General features: G+C 37.0%; 2 protein-coding genes across 2 annotated transcripts; one reads left to right on the top strand and one right to left on the bottom strand.

Annotated features, from left to right (window-relative positions):
- Window positions 1-296: 296 nt before the first annotated feature.
- LOC110918818 (probable E3 ubiquitin ligase SUD1) lies at window positions 297-9,320 on the top strand. The gene is made up of 8 exons (XM_022163099.1): window positions 297-757; window positions 3,256-3,870; window positions 4,635-5,393; window positions 6,260-6,471; window positions 7,015-7,320; window positions 8,124-8,284; window positions 8,363-8,526; window positions 8,621-9,320. Exons 1-8 carry the CDS (start codon window positions 428-430, stop codon window positions 9,146-9,148), a joined length of 3,075 nt encoding a protein of 1,024 aa, XP_022018791.1. The 5' UTR covers window positions 297-427; the 3' UTR covers window positions 9,149-9,320.
- A 2,006-nt stretch (window positions 9,321-11,326) lies between these two features.
- On the bottom strand, window positions 11,327-15,694 carry LOC110915122 (polyadenylate-binding protein 2). The gene is made up of 8 exons (XM_022159761.2): window positions 15,122-15,694; window positions 14,106-14,224; window positions 13,374-14,030; window positions 13,207-13,284; window positions 13,024-13,113; window positions 12,799-12,936; window positions 12,343-12,702; window positions 11,327-11,709 (listed from the first exon to the last, which is right to left on the bottom strand). The coding sequence occupies exons 1-8, from the start codon at window positions 15,354-15,356 to the stop codon at window positions 11,476-11,478; spliced, it is 1,911 nt and encodes a 636-aa protein (XP_022015453.1). The 5' UTR covers window positions 15,357-15,694; the 3' UTR covers window positions 11,327-11,475.
- Between the last annotated feature and the right edge of the window lie 2,619 nt (window positions 15,695-18,313).

Genomic DNA, 18,313 nt, shown 5'->3' with positions numbered 1-18,313 from the left:
GCGGTGTCCTTTACTATGTATTTTGTTGCAAGTTTAGTCCTTTACACCCAACAATTAATAGGGTTTTTTAACTGGGTTGGGTGTAAAGGACTAAACTTGCAACAAAATATCTAGTAAAAGACACCGCTTGTTAACATTCGTTAAAAAGAACATCGTCTGAAAATAGTATAAAGATAAAGGACAAAATTTGTAATTTTTCCAAAAGAAAAAAAATATCTTCCAAAACAAGAAGGTACTAGAATCGTAAATAAACCCAAACTCAAACCCTTTTAATCTAAATATAATAATTAGCACACACAATTTCCCGGATCCATCCGTCACAATAGTATCCATTTTCCAGTATCCAACTTCTCGCTCCGATCAGAGATTCCGTTAGGGTTTTCTAGAGAGAGAAACTCGCCATACACCTAACCTCCGGCAGCAACAGATGATGAACGAGCAACTGGTTGCGGCCGCAGACGACGGAGCCGGAGTCGCCGCCGTTGTTAATGCATCGGCTTCTTCGTCGTCGGAATCTTCTGGTTCGCGCGTGACGTCAGCGAGTGGTTCGGATGATGCTGATAGTGGAAAGAATGTTACGACGAACGTCTATGATGATGACGATGATGAAGACGGAGATGTTTGCCGGATCTGCCGGAATCCAGGAGATGTTGATAATCCGTTACGGTATCCGTGTGCTTGTAGCGGTAGTATTAAGTTTGTTCATCAGGATTGTTTGTTACAGTGGCTTAATCACAGCAACGCTCGACAGTGTGAGGTTTGTTATTCTTCTGGTTTGTTAGGTTTTTTGTTGAATTAGGTTTGTTATTTTTGTAATTGGTTTTAGTAATTTTGTGCTGATTTTTAGTGTTCAAGTTTAGTTTATAGGTCTAATTGTGGTTGTTGATTGTTTATGCTGATAGGAAAAGTGAACTGAAAACCTCCTCTGACTATTGTATAATGTTAGGATCGAAAACATCTCCAAGAATTGGTTTGAACACGAATTTAGATGCGGAATGTCTCAATTCGTGTAGTGAATTAATCAAGAACACAAATCTAAATAAACTTCATGCTTGGATTCATCAATGGTAGCTTGAAGTGCTTAAACATGCAAACCCAAGCTCTAGTTCTAGATTTCAAGATATGGAGTAGTACAATTAAGCCCCTACTAAGTCATTTCTAATTTGATATTCCACACAATTCGCTGCACATTTCGCCGAACTTTGACATTTCGCTCAGTTAAACATATCGCTCATAAACAATTTGCTGAGCCTTACTTTTTGTTGACCTTGACTGTTTGCTTGAACGTTATTTAGTAAAAATTTCAACAGTCCATGCAGATCATTTGATGAGCATCTGTTACACGTATTGAAACCATACACATAGGCATAGCTATCCGCGTAATGGATGTAAATTTTGTGATTAGAATTTTGTTCTGATTCAGTTATTAGGATTGTACAGGGGAAATTTTAGTTTAGCAACTGGAAAATCTTTGGGTTTTTTTTTGAGAGTGCATTTTGGGCATTGTGGGGTTAAACTGGAAGGTTGGTTTACAAACAGTAATCAATTATCACGCCAGTCATCATTCGCTCGATCTCTAGGTTTTAGGTGGGTTTATTACATCTGGTGTACGGTTTTCGGCTTTATGTTAGCCAATATAGCTGCATAGTCAAGGTGATTAGTTTTGTTGATCGTAATCTTCTATATTATATGAAAGGAAAATCAGATTAGTAAGAGCAATAGAAGATACCAATCAGTGTATGTTATAGTCTGGGTAGTTTTGAATGAAGAAATATTTATTTTTAGTTATTCTATCGCTAATATTGGTAACTGGATCTAGAATATCATTGCAAGTCAACTTAATAGGATAGAACAAAGATACCTTTTTTCCTTTGATCGAATCCCAAAGTCGCATTCAGACATTCAGTAGTTGCTGATGAAGGGCTCGATTGTAAGGCTCAAGTTTTGTGAAAATTCCGTAAATGATTCTTTGAATTCTAGTACTCTTTATTGCTCGACTCTAAAGAACCATATACTTTTATGCTTACTGAACAGGTTTCAGTTGTACCGGAATCATAGTTTAAAAAAATGCTCGAGGCATCCGTTTTGAGGCGGCGCCTCGAGGTGGAACGGTGATAAATCGTACATGAGGCAGCGTCTCAGTGCCAATTATTATATGTACGCCTCAGTGGTACGAGGCGGACGTTTCGTTTCGAGGCGGAACGGTAAATCAGAGGCGTACAGTTTTTAGGCGGGATAAATTAGGGTGTTTTGGGCTGGATAAAGACGTACGATGCTTGTAGCTATGCGCAATCAAGAAAAAATAGGGTAGAACAGAGATGGAGACATACCTTATAGCGATGGATTACCAAGAAAATTAGGGTAGAAGTAGAACAGAGGAGTTGATGACGGCGATAAAAGAGTGATGTAACTTATTAGGGTTACTGAAGAAAATTACTACACCTTTATTTATTTCATTTACAAAAACTTACATAAACACCCTTAAACATTAAACTTTTATCATATTCAACCCAAAACTATTCTCACAAGTCTATTTACATTAGGAAAGTTCTGTATTTTATGTTTAGTATTTAATGTTTAATAAGATACATAAATTTTATATTTATTTTGCAATTCCGCCTTGGGCTTACGCCTCGGTTCGCCTCGTGAGGCGAAGGGAAAACGCCTCGAAATTCGATTCCGTTTTGTTAAACCTTGACCGGAATAACTAATAAATGTAACGTATATTGGATCTGAATTGGGGTTAGAACTCTTGTTTTGGCTTGGGACATATTACAGAGTAACTAATAAATTTAATTGAACGACTTAACTTGTCTATAAAATGTGCCAGTAAGTGTCTTAATAATATCTTGTCATTTAAACAATTTAAGACTATTCAAGTATAATTTTGGGTATCTTCAATGGTTTTGGTTATACCAATCAAGTTAGATGACTGAAGGATAACATCAAGTATTTTGTACGCATTTCTAGCAGTGGCCTTTGAAACTTGATTAGAGGATAGAGATTTATTGTTATTTTCTTTGTATGGGATTTGCATTCACATTCCTTCTAACTTCATAACATATGTCTTCCTGTTACTTAGATGTATTATTCAACAACATTTTTTTTTTCTAATAAAATCAACTGAGTAGTTAGTATCTACTATAAATGTGTTACTTTCATATGCAAATATAGATATGTTTGATAACTTGAATATTCTGTTAAAACACCAAAATAAATAACTGTAACTCTATAACCGAAATACATGTTTGGCAGGTTTGCAAGCATCCATTTTCATTTTCTCCTGTGTATGCCGAGAATGCCCCTGCGAAGCTTCCTTTCCAGGAGTTTGTGGTCGGAATATCATTAAAAGCCTATCATGTGTTGCAGTTCTTCTTACGGCTCACATTTGTACTTTCCGTTTGGCTTGTGATCATACCATTTATTACTTTCTGGATATGGCGTTTCTCATTCGTAAGGAGTTTCGGTGAAGCTCAGAGGCTATTTCTGAGCCATATATCTCCTACTTTTATTCTAACTGACTGTCTTCACGGGTTCTTACTCTCTGCAAGCATCGTGTTCATATTTCTTGGAGCTACATCATTGAGGGACTATTTTCACCATTTACGAGAACTCGAGGGGGCGGAAGGTGATGCAAACGGTGCTCGTGTTGCCCGACGACCACCCAACAGAAACCTTGGTGGTGAGAATGCTGGTCATATAATTAGAAGAAACGCCGAAGATGTGGCGGCCAGATTGGAGATGCAAGCAGCTCGCCTTGAAGCCCATGTTGAACAGATGTTTGATGGTGATGGTGCAGAGGATGTTCCGTTTGATGAGCTTGTTGGTATGCAGGGCCCGCTTTTTCATTTGGTGGAAAATGCATTTACTGTGAGTACCAATTACCATCACGCTTTTTTGTTTTGTGCCCTGTTGATTCATGTGTAGGCCTGTAAGTGAACGCAACGAACCTTCATTTAACTTTAACAGAACACGAACATATAGATATAATCGAACAAATTTTCTTGTTCATGTTTGTTCTGTAAGAAAGTGAACATGTTCGTGTTTGTTTGTGTTCGTTTAAAACCTAAACGAACAGTTCACGTACCTAAACGAACATAAACAAACAAACTTATACGAACATAATTAACAAACAATAAACAACACAAATAAATTGAACGAACATATTTGACGAAACATAAACGAACACAAAATAGTTTATTTTTATATGAAATTGTGATTACCTATGATAAGTTCTATTGGAAAACCCTTTCTTTTATTACTAGAAAGCCTAATTACCAATTACTTATATTGTATAAGTAGTTAGAAAGCCCCTTTTATTTTTATATTTATATAAATATATAACTACTTATGTATTTATTAAAATTAAACGAACATACACAAATGTAAATAACTGAACGAACATAATCGAACGTTCACGAACATATATTAACGAACAAACAGTGTGTTCATGTTCACTCATTTAATTAAATGAACAAAAAATGGTGTTCATGTTTGTTCGTTTATTATATGAACGAACATAAATGAACTTCCCTCCAAACAAGTTCACGAGCAATTCATGAACGTTTGGTTCGTTTACAGACCTATTCATGTGTGTGTGAATTTAATTATTCAACTTTTTTTCAATCCCGCAGGTTCTTGCTAGCAACATGATATTTATCGGTGTTATGATCCTCGTGCCATTTCACCTAGGACGATTTGTACTCTATCATTTATCATGGCTGTTATCTTCTACTACAAACCCTATGCTTTCAACTGTTGTACCACTTACAGAGCAAGCACTTTCTCTAGCCAATATCACATTGAAAAACGCGCTGACCGCAGTTGCAAATTTGACATCTGATCACATCCCATATAACAACACCGTGATTGACCACGTTTCTGAGATTATAAACGTGAATGCTACCGGAATTACCGAATCATCAAACAGTATTATACAAGGAGAAACCAATGTTGCATCTGTTGCATCATGGGTGTCTGATGTCACAACTCTTGCTTTTGGCTATACGTTCATTTTCTCGCTTGTTATCTTCTACTTTGGAACAGTTGCGGTAGTTAGATACGTTAAAGGAGAGCCGTTATTCATGGGAAGGTTTTACGGCATTGCTTCAATCGCAGAGACAATTCCGTCTCTTTTCAAGCAGTTCTTGACAGCGATGAAACATTTAGTGACTATGATCAAAGTTGCTTTCCTTTTGGTAGTTGAATTAGGGGTTTTTCCTTTGATGTGTGGATGGTGGCTTGATATTTGTACTATACGGATGTTTGGCAAGTCGATTGCTCAAAGAGTTGACTTCTTTTCACTGTCTCCGTTGGCAAGTTCGTTGATTCATTGGGCTGTCGGGATTGTCTACATGTTGCAAATATCTGTATTTGTCAGCCTTCTTAGAGGGGTATATACGATTATACGCATCTGATAGTCTTTCATTTTAGTGTTTTACTAGAGGTGACAAAATGGGTGGGTTAGAATGGATGGGTAACGGGTCAAAATGGGTTCGGGTCAAAACCATTTCTTTCATTTTTTATCTTTGCTGTTAATTAACGTATTTAGAATTATTAAAAAGACTATATTATTAGCATGATAATATAAGTTTATAGAATAAATGATTTGGGATGTAAGCATTTGATAGGTTGACTCTTTTGACATGTCTGACCCATTAGACTATTTGATTTTTTTTCTTTTTTAGCCTACTATGATTTTACTTGTTTGACCTGTTATCAAACAAGTACAATCTGAATCGACCAGTTTCATACAAATGCTTTGATATTGGCACCTCTACGTTTTATATATATAGAGAGTAAAATGCCATTTTCGTCTCTGAGGTTTTTGGCCAGTTTTGTGACTTTCGTCCAAAGGTGTTTTTCCGCATCTGGATCCAAAAGGTTTGAAATCTTGCCATTTTCATCCGGCTCGTTAACTCCATCCAATTTTCTCCGTTAAGTGGTATTTCCATCTTTTTTGTTAACCTAAAGGGCAATTCGGTCCTTTTCAAAGGTATTTGGTTTTTCTACATAAAATGAAAAAGACCAAATTGCCCTTTAAGCTAGCAAAAACAAGAAATACCCCTGACATAACAGAGAAAAATGGATGGAGTTAACGAGCCGGATGAAAATGGCAAGGTTTCAAACCTTTTGGACCCAGATGCGGAAAACAAACCGGTTAAATCACAGGGACGAAAATGGCATTTTACTCATATATATATATGATATCCTAATTACATGCTCCTGCTCATTTCTAGAATTACTTCTCATTGTGCAGGTTTTGCGTCCTGGAGTTCTATACTTTCTGCGGGACCCAGCAGATCCTAATTACAATCCTTTTCGGGATCTAATCGATGACCCGGTGCACAAACATGCTCGTAGGGTTCTGCTGTCAGTTGCTGTGTACGGGAGCTTAATAGTAATGCTTGTATTTCTCCCCGTTAAACTTGCTATGCGAATAGCCCCCTCTGTTTTTCCTATCGACATATCGTAAGATTCTTTCTCATAACTTTATCTGTATTTTGTACTATTTGATGTAGGGCTGCAAACGAACCAAACATTCGGCGAACAGTTTGTGAAATTTCTTTCATTTAGTTAATGAACAAGCATGAACAGAGGTCATGTTCGTTCGTTTATGTTCGTGAACGTTCGGTAACGTGTTCGTTTGTGTTCAATAGTTAATTAGTGTTTTTGTTTTTTATATCTTATTTAAATACTCCGAAATTTCGACAAATAAAATATTTAATAAGTGTCAGTGTATTATATATTCTGTTCATGAACGCTTGTTTGGTTCGTTTGTTTCCATTTGTGTTCATGAACATTAGTTTTTGCTCATTTGTGCTCATCAACATTCGGCGCCTAAATTTAACAAACACAAACGAACACGAACATAAAATCTCGTTCGGTAAGTGTTCATGAACACATATATTTCTTAACAAGCGAACATGAACAAGGTCATTCCATTCGTTTGCAGCCCTAATTTGATGCTTCTTTTGCTTATGGATTGATTGGATTCATCATTTGTTATTGCAGAATATCTGACCCGTTTACAGAGATCCCTGCCAACATGCTTCTTTTTCAAATATGCATTCCATTTGCTATTGAGCACTTCAAGTTGCGAGCAACAATCAAGTCACTGTTACATTATTGGTTTACTGCAGTTGGTTGGGCGCTTGGGTTAACGGATTTCTTATTGCCCAGACCTGAGGATGTTGTTGCACAAGAAAACGGAAACCGAGATCCCGTGAGGCAGGATCGGCTACATGCTATACCAGGGGAACAAGATGTGAATGCAGTGATGCATGCAGAAGCTGATGGTGACGAACAAACTGATTCAGAGTAAGACTTGACAAAATACCTAAGACTCAATTACCTTTGAACTAATTATTACTTATTTTATTACGCATTATTAATTAATTAATTAATTAATTAATTAATTAATAATTAAGTATTAAGTATTAAGTAATATAACAAAAGAGGGTGTCTTACGAATAGTACCTAAGACACACCTCTATTTTTTATTGTTTTTCTTTATCAAATTTACAACAATGCCACCAATTCATGGTTTTTTTTTTTGTATTCAACCCTTTAACTTCTAGCATTGCCACCTGTACCCCCTCAACTTTCTAAAAACTTTCTAAAATGTCATTTTGACCTCTCTCGAGTTTTATGTGCTTATTTCTATGTACGTGGGTCAAATATAATACGTTTCCGTGCTTATTTTTTATGTACGTTTTTGGTTGGTCTACGCTTTGTTCAGAAATGAGTCGGGTCAAATATAATACGTTTTCACTAGGCGGTACAAATTCGAGTTACTTTACGTTTTGACTTCGCCGCAACACGTGTTACCATTCGTTAACGTAATTTTACGTTCTTATTTTTAAGCACGTTTAGTTATAAATCCATTTTAGTTTACGTTTCGACGGAAGTTTTCTCAGTAATGAGTCGGGTCAAATATAATACGTTTTCGTGCTTATTTTCATGTGCCTTTTCAGTTGGTCAATGTTTTGACGTAAATTTTGTTCGAAAACGAGTCGGGTCAAATGTTTGACGGTATTAGTTCAAGTTACTTTGAGTTTCGACGCTGCCGCAACACTAGTTTATCTTATAGCGTATGTAATATTATTTTTCTATTCTTTTAGGAGATACGGATTTGTGTTCTCGATTGTTTTGCTTTTGTTGGCGGCTTGGATAACACTTCTCGTTTTGAACTCTACGTTAATTGTGGTGCCTGTCTCACTTGGAAGAGCATTGTTAAATGTGATCCCCCTTATCCCAATTACACATGGCATGAAAGGCAATGGTAAGAACTTAAGCTAATTTTTATTCATCATTTATCTTTGCTTCAAGTGTTTGACCATTTAGTGGCACTGTTTTACAGATCTATATGGCTTTATTATTGGAAGTTATATTATCTCAACTCTGCTGGCCGGTGCAAGATATTCCATTGATCAAATCAGAACCGAGAGGGCCACGGTCTTACTCGGTCAAATTTGGAAATGGTGTTCCATTATCGTGAAGAGTTCTTTATTGTTGTCGATATGGGTAAAATATCACGTCCTGCTGCTTGTTTTTTAAATATGTTTTCATTCGTCGTCTTATAAAGCATTATTCATGTTTTATATTTATTATTTTGCAGATTTTCGCCATCCCAATGATGATTGGACTGCTATTTGAACTTTTAGTGATCGTACCAATGCGGGTCCCGGTGGATGAAAGCCCGGTTTTTCTCTTGTATCAGGATTGGGCTTTTGGGCTTATTTTCCTCAAGATCTGGACTCAATTGGTAATGCTGGACCAGATGACACCTCTGGTGGATGACAGCTGGCGAGTGAAGTTTGAGAGAGTGAGAAACGATGGTTTCTCGAGGCTGCAAGGATTTTGGGTGCTACGAGAGATTGTCATCCCTATTGTCATGAAGCTGCTAACGGCTCTATGCTTCCCGTATGTGTTAGCCAGAGGGGTGTTTCCGGTATTTGGGTACCCGTTAGTAGTTAACTCGGCTGTCTACAGATTCGCATGGGTCGGCTGTCTTGGTTTTAGTTTAGTGTGCTTTTGTGGTAAGAGGTGTCATGCATGGTTCAACGACCTCCACAACTCCATAAGAGATGACCGCTATTTGATTGGCCGAAGACTTCACAACTTTGGGGATAACCACATTGATTAACAATACCGGTCATTTTAATTTGTGTAAATACTATGTGTAGTGTTCAATAGCAGGCAGTTAAACAGTGCTACAAGTGAAAGTTATATGTCTCCTAAAAGTTGGTGTTGTGAAATGATTCTAGAACCATGAGAAACGTTTGGTTGGTTAATGATCTTCAGTTTGTTTGGTTGTTTCTGATTTTTTAGTTCTACCGGTACTGTGACTGTAGGAGTTAACTGCGATGACTTATGACCGATGGTCACCGTAGTGTGGTGGTCATGATGATGACGATGTTGATGGGGAGTGGAGGATGGTGGTCAAGGTAATGGCCGACGATGGTTAAATTAGTGGCTAGTGGATATAAACATCAATTGCATATGAACAAATGATAGTCCACAGGCTATGCTAATTTCACATATGAACCAAGGATAGCTTACATATAAACTAATAGTAGCTTACCCAAAACTTACCCAAAACTCACCCAATAGACAAAACACTAAAAAAATATAAACACGAAATTCGCAGGTTTGGGTTTAAGTCTAAACTTTGAACTTGTGAACCCGTTTAGCTAAACAGGTCAGGTTCAGGTCAACCCAGTCGGGTTGACCCGTTTAACCCGTTTCTATTATATTATATTTTCCTACAATATGTTTTTAGTCAAAGTAAATTGGATGTGTATTTTATGTTATAGTTTCAACTTAAAAAGAGAAATTGACATAAGCTTTTATGATTTTAATGTAATTTTATTATATAAATTTGTGTTTTTTGTAGTAGTAAATTTTAATATATTAGTAACTGTTAAAAAAATAAAAAAATCGGGTTGAAGGGGTCGGGTCGGATCAGCCTGCGAATATTCGTGTCGGATTCAGGTTAATATGTATGACACGATTTTCAGATTTGGGTCGGGTTCAGGTCCGTCTAAAATTTTCGGGTTTATGTCGGGTTGAACCCGCGAACACGACCTGTTTAGCACCCTTACTCTCTACATATGAATTTTATAAATAAAAAGTACAATGGCCCCACTCAAATTCGTTTTTTCTTGTTCCTGGCTAAGTACTTCAACCCAAAATGCAGGTGTATTATATATTATTCGAAATTTTATGTGTTTTGTTTATGTCCATGAATGCATATATGTGTTGGTTGTGTTCATGCACGTTTTATGTTCGTTTGCGTCTGTTAGCTACATTTAACCAACGAGCACAAACATGTTCATTTGCTTAATGAACAAACATGAAAATAAGATCTCGTTTGGTAAGTTCTCATGAACAATTCGTGAACACATGTGTTTCCTTAACAAACGAACACGTTTGCAACCCTACTCCTATATACACATCCTTTGCCTGGTTTAGAACCAGTGAGCAGTCTACTAGCTTGTTAAATAAAGACCCAATGATACAAAGACATTGACTAACTTCTCATTAGGGGGTAGGGGTTGTCATCACTCATCACTCACTCACAACTTCCAATCAAGTTCCGCCATGTCATCAACCATTATTCCATCACTACGGATGGATTTTAGTCAAAATGCCCATCACTCACCACACCCAACAATTTTCCCTCACAACCAACGATTTCCCTCATCACCCAATACCCCATAACGCGTGATTTATATAACGCGTTGTCATTTGGACGTGTTTTCATTTTGAGTGGCAGTGGTGTTATTCTCCCCACCACGCGTGAAACTCTTTCATCACGGTGGTGTTTCCCTCTACCCCGGGTCCCTTTAGCGTGTGCAATCCATTCCGCAATTGTAGCCATGGGCGTTTTTATGGGAGAACTAGGTTGAAGGTTACATTTATTTAACTTCTCATTACCGTGTTCAATCCAAACCAACGCAAGTGATCCAAATTTTGACTTGAGATCTAGACGCTTTTGATTTTTACAGTTGCAATGAAGTTCAGTTTATAAATTGGAACAAACCAGTTTCATTTTGCAAAATAGAGATTTTATACACTTAAAATAATTTTTAACCACCTAAACTTTTTTTTTTGAACCGCAAATTTCTTTTATTCCTGTCGTCTGTGAGACTTGAACCCAAGACCTCCCTCTCCCGAGGTGTTTTACCTTTGCCAATGGAGAACCACCTAAACTATTGATTTTTGAAAATAAACAAACCCATAACCACCAATTACCCAAACCGCAGCTGGTAGTTCGGTCCAGAGTTATAGCCAAAACATCACACCATATAAACATGCAAAAAAACATAAAAATAATAATAATAATGTAGCCCATGTCATAAATAAAGGGTTTCAAACACAGCAAAACAGTCGAACAAAGTCAACAGTCTCCAAAAATAAAACCAATCCAGACTAGCATAATATAAAAACTCTTGTTCCTAAGCACCTCGATTAGTTCAGGTCGTTCAAGGACAGTGCAGCAAGTTGATCAGCAGGTTGCTGCTGTTGCTGCGCAACATTCCTAAGAACCTCCATTGCCTCCGCAACCTTCGCCTTGAGCGCTTCCGGTGACTCCAGCAAGTGTAGGACCTCCGTCTGATCCATTTCCAGCAGCATTCCTGTCACCTTTGCCGCAGATTCCGCTTCCAGCTGTTCCACTAGCGGGTACAGATTCTCACCCAACATCTACATATTTATCAAAATATAATCGATTAAAAAGTATACATAACTAAAGTAACTCGAACGTATACCGTCAGATATTTGACCCAACTTGTTTTTGAACAAAATTATGTCAAAACGTATACCAAATGAAAACGCACATGAAAATAAACACAAACCCGTATTATATTTGACCCGACTCGTTAGCGAGAAAATTTAGGTCGAAACGTAAGCCAACTTGGATTTATAACGAAATGTATATAAATATAAGCACATAAGAAAATATTATTTTTTTACGTTAAAAAAACGGTACCACACGTGGCGGAATCGAAACGTAGACCAACCAAAAACATATTATATTTGACCCGACTCGTTTCCGAACAAAACGTAGACCAACCAAAAACGTACATAAAAAAATAAGCACGAAACATACTATATTTGACTCACGTACAAAAAATAAGCACGTAAAAGTCAAGAAGGGTCAAAATAACGTTTTACAAAGTTTTTAGAAAGTTGAAGTGTAAGTGGCAACGCTAAAAATTGAAGGGTTGACTACACAAAAAAAAAAAAAAACTTGGATGGCATTTAGGTACTATTTCTAAGACACCTCTTCTGTTATAACAATTATAATTAACTAATATAAAACAAAACAAGCTTTACCGTTCTCTGCTCTGTTGGAGAAGCATTTGCAAGCGCAGAAGCTAAAGCACCAATGGGAATCGGCTGAGAGATTCCAGCAGTGTCACGCAACTGCATGGGATTGCTGATATCATACGGAACAGAACCCATAGAAACATCACGACCAGGAGGGTAACGATACACTCGGCCACGTGGCATCATCTGCTGCTGCATAAGAGGAACGGGCTGTTGCTGATTCTGCTGCCCAGGAACACCGCCGCGTCTGCCACCTGGACGCTGTCCCTGCTGGCCCGGTGGAACCATTGGCATGAAAAAGTTTGGCAGTGGACCGCCACCTGGCCTCATACCGGGAACAAGTTGCTGCTGGTACCCGAAACCAGGCTATCCATACACACAGCATACAATTATAAATATGTCATAAACTTGTTAAAAAGATTATAAACGTATAAAGTGTGACCATGAAATGAGAAAACTTACTTGGGGAGGAATGAACGTAGGCTGAGCTTGACCGTAAAACATTTGTTGACCCATACCAGGACCGCCAGGAGGAAACATTGGCATGCGAGGAGCTCCAGCTGGCGCCATTGCAATTGGACGCATCTGTGAAAACTGTGCCTGCATGCATATAATACAAAAATATCATCTTTTTTTCTATTTTATACGTCCCCGGTAATAACGTAAAAGACATAACTATCAACAAACCTGCAATCGTGCCCTTCTATCTTCTTTGCGTTGCGCAAGTGCTACATAAAGAGGCTTGCCAGCGATCATCTTGCCATTCATCTCCATAAGCTATCAAAACAGAAAACGTTTTAATCAACTTGCACCGAAATAAAAAAAATGTGAGCATAGTAAATAAATATAATTATATATATGTATGCTTACAGCTCTAGAAGCTTCATCAGAAGTGGAAAACGCAACAAAACCTGAACCTTTGCTAGTTCCGTTAGGATCTCTCATGACCTGTTTATAAAAAACAACAAAATATAACTCCTAGTTCATAAATAAACTTCGTTAATGTACAAGTCTCTAGTGCTTTCTGAGAAACATACCTTGCAGGAAGTTATTGTACCGAAAGGCGCAAAGTACTCCCTGAGACTTTCATCGGTCACCGTGTCATCTAAATTCTTTACATACAAGTTTAACCCCTGTGATTTGTCAACCGCCTCCTTCATACTCTGCTCAAACTTCTGTTTCAACTCCTGTTCCCGTTCATTCTTTTTTTGCGCTTTCCCGACAAACCATTCTTTTTCATCAAACTTCTGTCCGTTAAGGCCTTCTACAGCTTTAGCAGCATCTTCGGTACTCTCAAAGTTAACAAACCCAAAGCATTTGGAGTTACCGTCAGCGTCCCTCATCACAACCGCACTGGTGATCGTTCCGTATTCACTAAACGCCTTTCGTAAATCCTCATCGGTTGTTGATTCGGAGAGGTTTTTAACGAAGACGTTAGTGAATTTGGTCTTGTCGACAGCTAGTTCGCGTTCTTGCTTGCGTAAGAACGGGCCAACATACACTTGTTTGTCGTTCAAAAGCATGCCGTTGAGTTTCTCGATAGCTTGTTGTGCGGATTCCTCAGTGTCGTACTGCACAAATCCGTAGCCCTTTGACTGACCGGTTGAATCAGTAGCGATCTTGCAAGAGAGAATGTTGCCGAATGTAGAGAAGGTGTCGTGTAGGGCTTTTTGGTCAATTGCTTTATCCAAATTCTGCATCATTAAACGAAACAAAAGATCGATTAGTATAAAATACAATACATCTGTGTAGAATTAATGTTTAGATACCTTGATAAAGATATTTCCAGAGCCGCTTTTGCGCACACTGGGATCCCGATGAGAATACATTATCCTGATTGATTTTCCATTGAGAGGGGTGAAATTCAGCACCTCTATAGCCCTTGCAGCTGTCATTAACACGCATAAAGAGTAAAAAAACACCTCTAATCACTCAAGAAGGTATAACAAAACAATGCTAAAATGCAACAAAACCACTAAAAAACAGAAAACTCTTAAAACTTTCATACAACTTCAGAAATGTAGTACCTAAAAATGTCACAAAACCATATTAAGATCAAAATCCTATTAAAAAAACCATCTAAATAACTAAATTCATCAATCAGTTATTCCAACTACATCCCCAAATTTCACTTTTAAAACAAGCATTATACCCTATAAGCATTCACATTGGAGACTCTATCTCCGTCTATATAATTTAATCAAAATACACATTTTTCTCTAAATTAAGTTTACTTTTCAAAAACCTCTCACATCCAACTCTCTATCTATTTCTCTATCATACTCACAATCACTTATTTTGTTATTTCTTTCTCTTTCCTACACACTCGCAATAAAAATATAGAGGCGTGGATATGAGCCTCTAAATATAGAGGTTTAATTTATTATCTATATAACTTTCTCTACTATAGAGATTTCAACGCGGTGGTGTTTTTATTTTCTCTATTTCTTCTTCTACATTATATAGAATTTACTAATATAGAGGTTCCAATGTGAATGCTCTAAACAAACCACATCAATCAACTTATTTCACATAACAATTTATCTAAATACCACCATAAACATCCAAACAACCAAACACATAACACCATAACCAATATATCCAACTATAGACCTTTGTTTCACTTTCCAAACAAGCATTATACCCTAACCAAACCACATCTAATACCCTGTTTTACATGATATATTTGCATACAAAACCTATACACATAACACCAAAACCAACCAAACAACCACCAAAAAACCACCCAAAAAAATAAAAAAAAAAATAAAAAAAAAAAACTCACCATCTTGAGGATTCATGTAATTAACATAACCATAACCAAGACTCCTCCTGGTAGATAAATCCCTACAAACCCTAACAGACACCACCTGCCCTAACTGATTAAACATCTCAAACAACTGAGCATCCGTCACATTAACCTCCAAATCCCCAACATACAAACTCGTCGCCACAAACTGCTGACCACCACCAGCAGCACCACCGTTCACCGCCGGAGCCTGAACAACCTGCGCCGCCATCTCAAAACCCTAGCAAAAATTTTTAATCTTTTCAAAATTTTTCACTTTTTTTTTGCTTTTCCAACCTCCCTCTCCTCTTCTTATTACCAAATCCAAATCTTTTTTGTAAAATTTTCAATTTTTGAAACAGAAACCCTAGAAATTTTGGATTTTTTTTGTGTTTTTTGATAGTGGAGGGTGATAGGAGAGGTGAGGGTGATAGATATGGATAGATAGCCGGAAACCCGACCCGAATCGCCGGTAGGTTACGGCGGAGATGTGAAAAAGTGTGTGCAAATGGTGAAAGTGTGAGGATGGATAATGGGGTTTTCTAGGGTTATGAAATGTGGTGAAACTGGTTGTGTGTAGTGTGCGGAGCACGTGGGTGGTGAGGGGGTGTTTGTACTATTTGGAAAGTACAGGGACTGGAATGTGAGGTGTGATATTTGGTTAAGATTTGTTTGCCTGAATTCACCTTTACGTCCTGTATTTTTGTTTTGACTTTTTTTTCTCAATTTTTGTTTATTAGAGTAAATTAGGGTTAAGACCCGCCCGCGTTGCGGCGCGGGTACATCGTAAAAATTGAATGGATTAGTCCAAACGTTATATGATGCATTAACCATATGAAAACACACATTTCGACGTATCCAGTTGAACTCAGTGTAACCTGTATAAGCATTGTGATTGGATCAAACGTAAAGTAAATGGAATTCAAATCGAACAATCATAACGTATTATATGTGACCCAACTTGTACAAAGAAAATGTAATGGGTATGAAGGAAAATATGCACATGTAATCGAAAGGGATTAATTAGAGCTTTCGAAAAAAAGAGAGAAAAAGAAACCATAATTTGACTCCACTCGGTTCGAAACAAACTTTACGAAACGTACATAAAATAAATACGAAAACATATTATATTTGACCTGAATCATTTCCCAAAAACGTTTACGTCGAAACGTAGAACAACTTGAACTTATACGAAAACGTACATAGAAATATGCACGTAAAAATGGTTTCTTTAAACGAAAACGTATTATATTTGACCTGACTCGTCTATAAAAAAAGTTTACGTCGGAATGTAGAAGAAATCATATTTACACATACCCGTACATAAAATATGCACATAAAAAATAGTTTTTAAAGAAAAGAAGTATAGGTGTAAACCGAAACAAAAAATTAGTAAAAAATTTAATAGATTAAAAACGTTCGTAAAACCGTGCCAAGTAGCACCAATGGCACAACCACATCGACTCTCAACATCGTAAAAATAAAATAGATAAAATGGTAAAAATTACACTGAACGAAAAGCAGACTAAAATCGTTGAACCACACACACCCGTTACAGTGTCTTAATAACCAGAAACGTAAAACGTAGAAAATAATAACTTAGTCGATCTACGACTCGCCTGTTGCGGTGAACTTTTCAAAATGGGAAAAATGGACGCGTTGCGACGGGTCTGTCAAATATGAAAAATAGAGCAAAAATGTTGAACCTCACATGAACGCTACGATATGTTAACTCGCAAAATTTAGAATGAAACGTAAAACGAAAAACTTGCGAAAGATAAAAAGCATGGGATACGCAAGTTGTAAATAATAAAGTGTTGTATTAAATTATAAAAGATAGAAAACTTTGGGTTAAAAGTAAAAAAATGAAAAGGGGTTAAAATGTAAAATATGAAAGGTTTGGGTTTAAAAGTAAAAAAATCAATTTTTTTTTGAAACACTCTCTAAGCACAAAGTACAACTAATGATGCACATATAAGTTGCTTATTAATATATGGAATAATAATTATAAATTTTGTATGTTAAAATTATTTTTAAGCGGTTTTCTTTGACGTAAAAGTTGATAACTTTTGTAGACATTTCAAAATTCTACACATTATGTCCTTTAGCCCTAACTTAGTTAGATTTTTCAGTTAGATCAGATTACACAAGGGTAATTTGATCTTTTTACCTACTCATTATTATATACGTATTTTTTTATCACCAAGATTAAAATAAAAACACATGGAAGAATCTTGTTCTTCCCCAAATCAAGACTTATCATCTTCAACACCAAAGTTTTTTAACAAATCTAAACCATCAGAATCACCTTTCAATTTGTCACACCCCGATTTCCACGTGTATCACCGGTGGGCCCGGTGGGGGATTACCGTGACGTAGTTGGCAACAATATAGTCAAACCACACAATTATATGAATGCACAGCGGAAGCATAAAGATAAATATAATTCAACCTTTGATTTGTAATATCGAATGTATCACAAATAGTCGAATGGTATCCACAGGGGATCAAAATAATAATAAAAATATTGTTCAACAGACAAGGCATCAAAGCTTGCGAGACTTCTTAAGATGCTAAGGAGCTATTGCCAGCCGATTACGTGTAGTACCTGCACTTAATCTTTTTGGGAAAATACGTCAGTTTACACTGGTAAATACATTCAACCGACACTTTTGTAAAATGTTTATTAAAATTGATTTGAATGCACGAGGCACAAACCCTTTTATAACTTGGGAGAATTATTTAAAATTATAATCTTGTGAACGAATTACATGTTCCTTCTTTGCGTTCAGTAGCCCGGATCTAGTCCGGGTTAAAGATCAATAGACACACCACATTGCGTAAAACCGAGGTGGGTAAACCAACGGCTACGTCTTTTAATAATATAGACATAATACCGGGTGTACGCCTACACCCGACTGTCAAGGTCATGGCCATTTCTTCGAATGATGCCAAGGATATCCGGGACATGGTCATTAACCCCCCAAAGGCTTTTAAGTAACAAGACTGTTTAAATGAGCCGATCAAATTATTCAATTAACCACCTAAACGATGGAAGATTTGATGCTTAATCAAGCGGTATTTAATATACCGTAACCCAAGCCCGTAATACGGAAAATAAGTTAAAAGTATTTACATTTGCAAGTATTGTCCTTAATCGGTTAAATCACAGATATCTTTTACTGGGGC

The sequence above is a fragment of the Helianthus annuus genome, chromosome 16 (genome assembly GCF_002127325.2).
Source record: "Helianthus annuus cultivar XRQ/B chromosome 16, HanXRQr2.0-SUNRISE, whole genome shotgun sequence".
Lineage (NCBI taxonomy): Eukaryota > Viridiplantae > Streptophyta > Magnoliopsida > Asterales > Asteraceae > Helianthus > Helianthus annuus.
This window is presented reverse-complemented; position numbering and strand designations above follow the sequence as displayed.

What these genes read in the sequence shown, in the direction of transcription:
- LOC110918818 (XM_022163099.1), top strand. Translation starts at nt 428, where the DNA reads ATGATGAACGAGCAACTGGTTGCGGCCGCAGACGACGGAGCCGGAGTC. An exon ending in TGGTGGAAAATGCATTTACT is followed by an intron (nt 3,871 to 4,634) that starts GTGAGTACCAAT and finishes TCAATCCCGCAG; the next exon opens with GTTCTTGCTAGCAACATGAT. An exon ending in CTTTATTGTTGTCGATATGG is followed by an intron (nt 8,527 to 8,620) that starts GTAAAATATCAC and finishes ATTATTTTGCAG; the next exon opens with ATTTTCGCCATCCCAATGAT.
- LOC110915122 (XM_022159761.2), bottom strand. Translation starts at nt 15,356, where the DNA reads ATGGCGGCGCAGGTTGTTCAGGCTCCGGCGGTGAACGGTGGTGCTGCT. An exon ending in TTACATGAATCCTCAAGATG is followed by an intron (nt 14,225 to 15,121) that starts GTGAGTTTTTTT and finishes TGTTAATGACAG; the next exon opens with CTGCAAGGGCTATAGAGGTG. An exon ending in CTGGAAATATCTTTATCAAG is followed by an intron (nt 14,031 to 14,105) that starts GTATCTAAACAT and finishes TTAATGATGCAG; the next exon opens with AATTTGGATAAAGCAATTGA.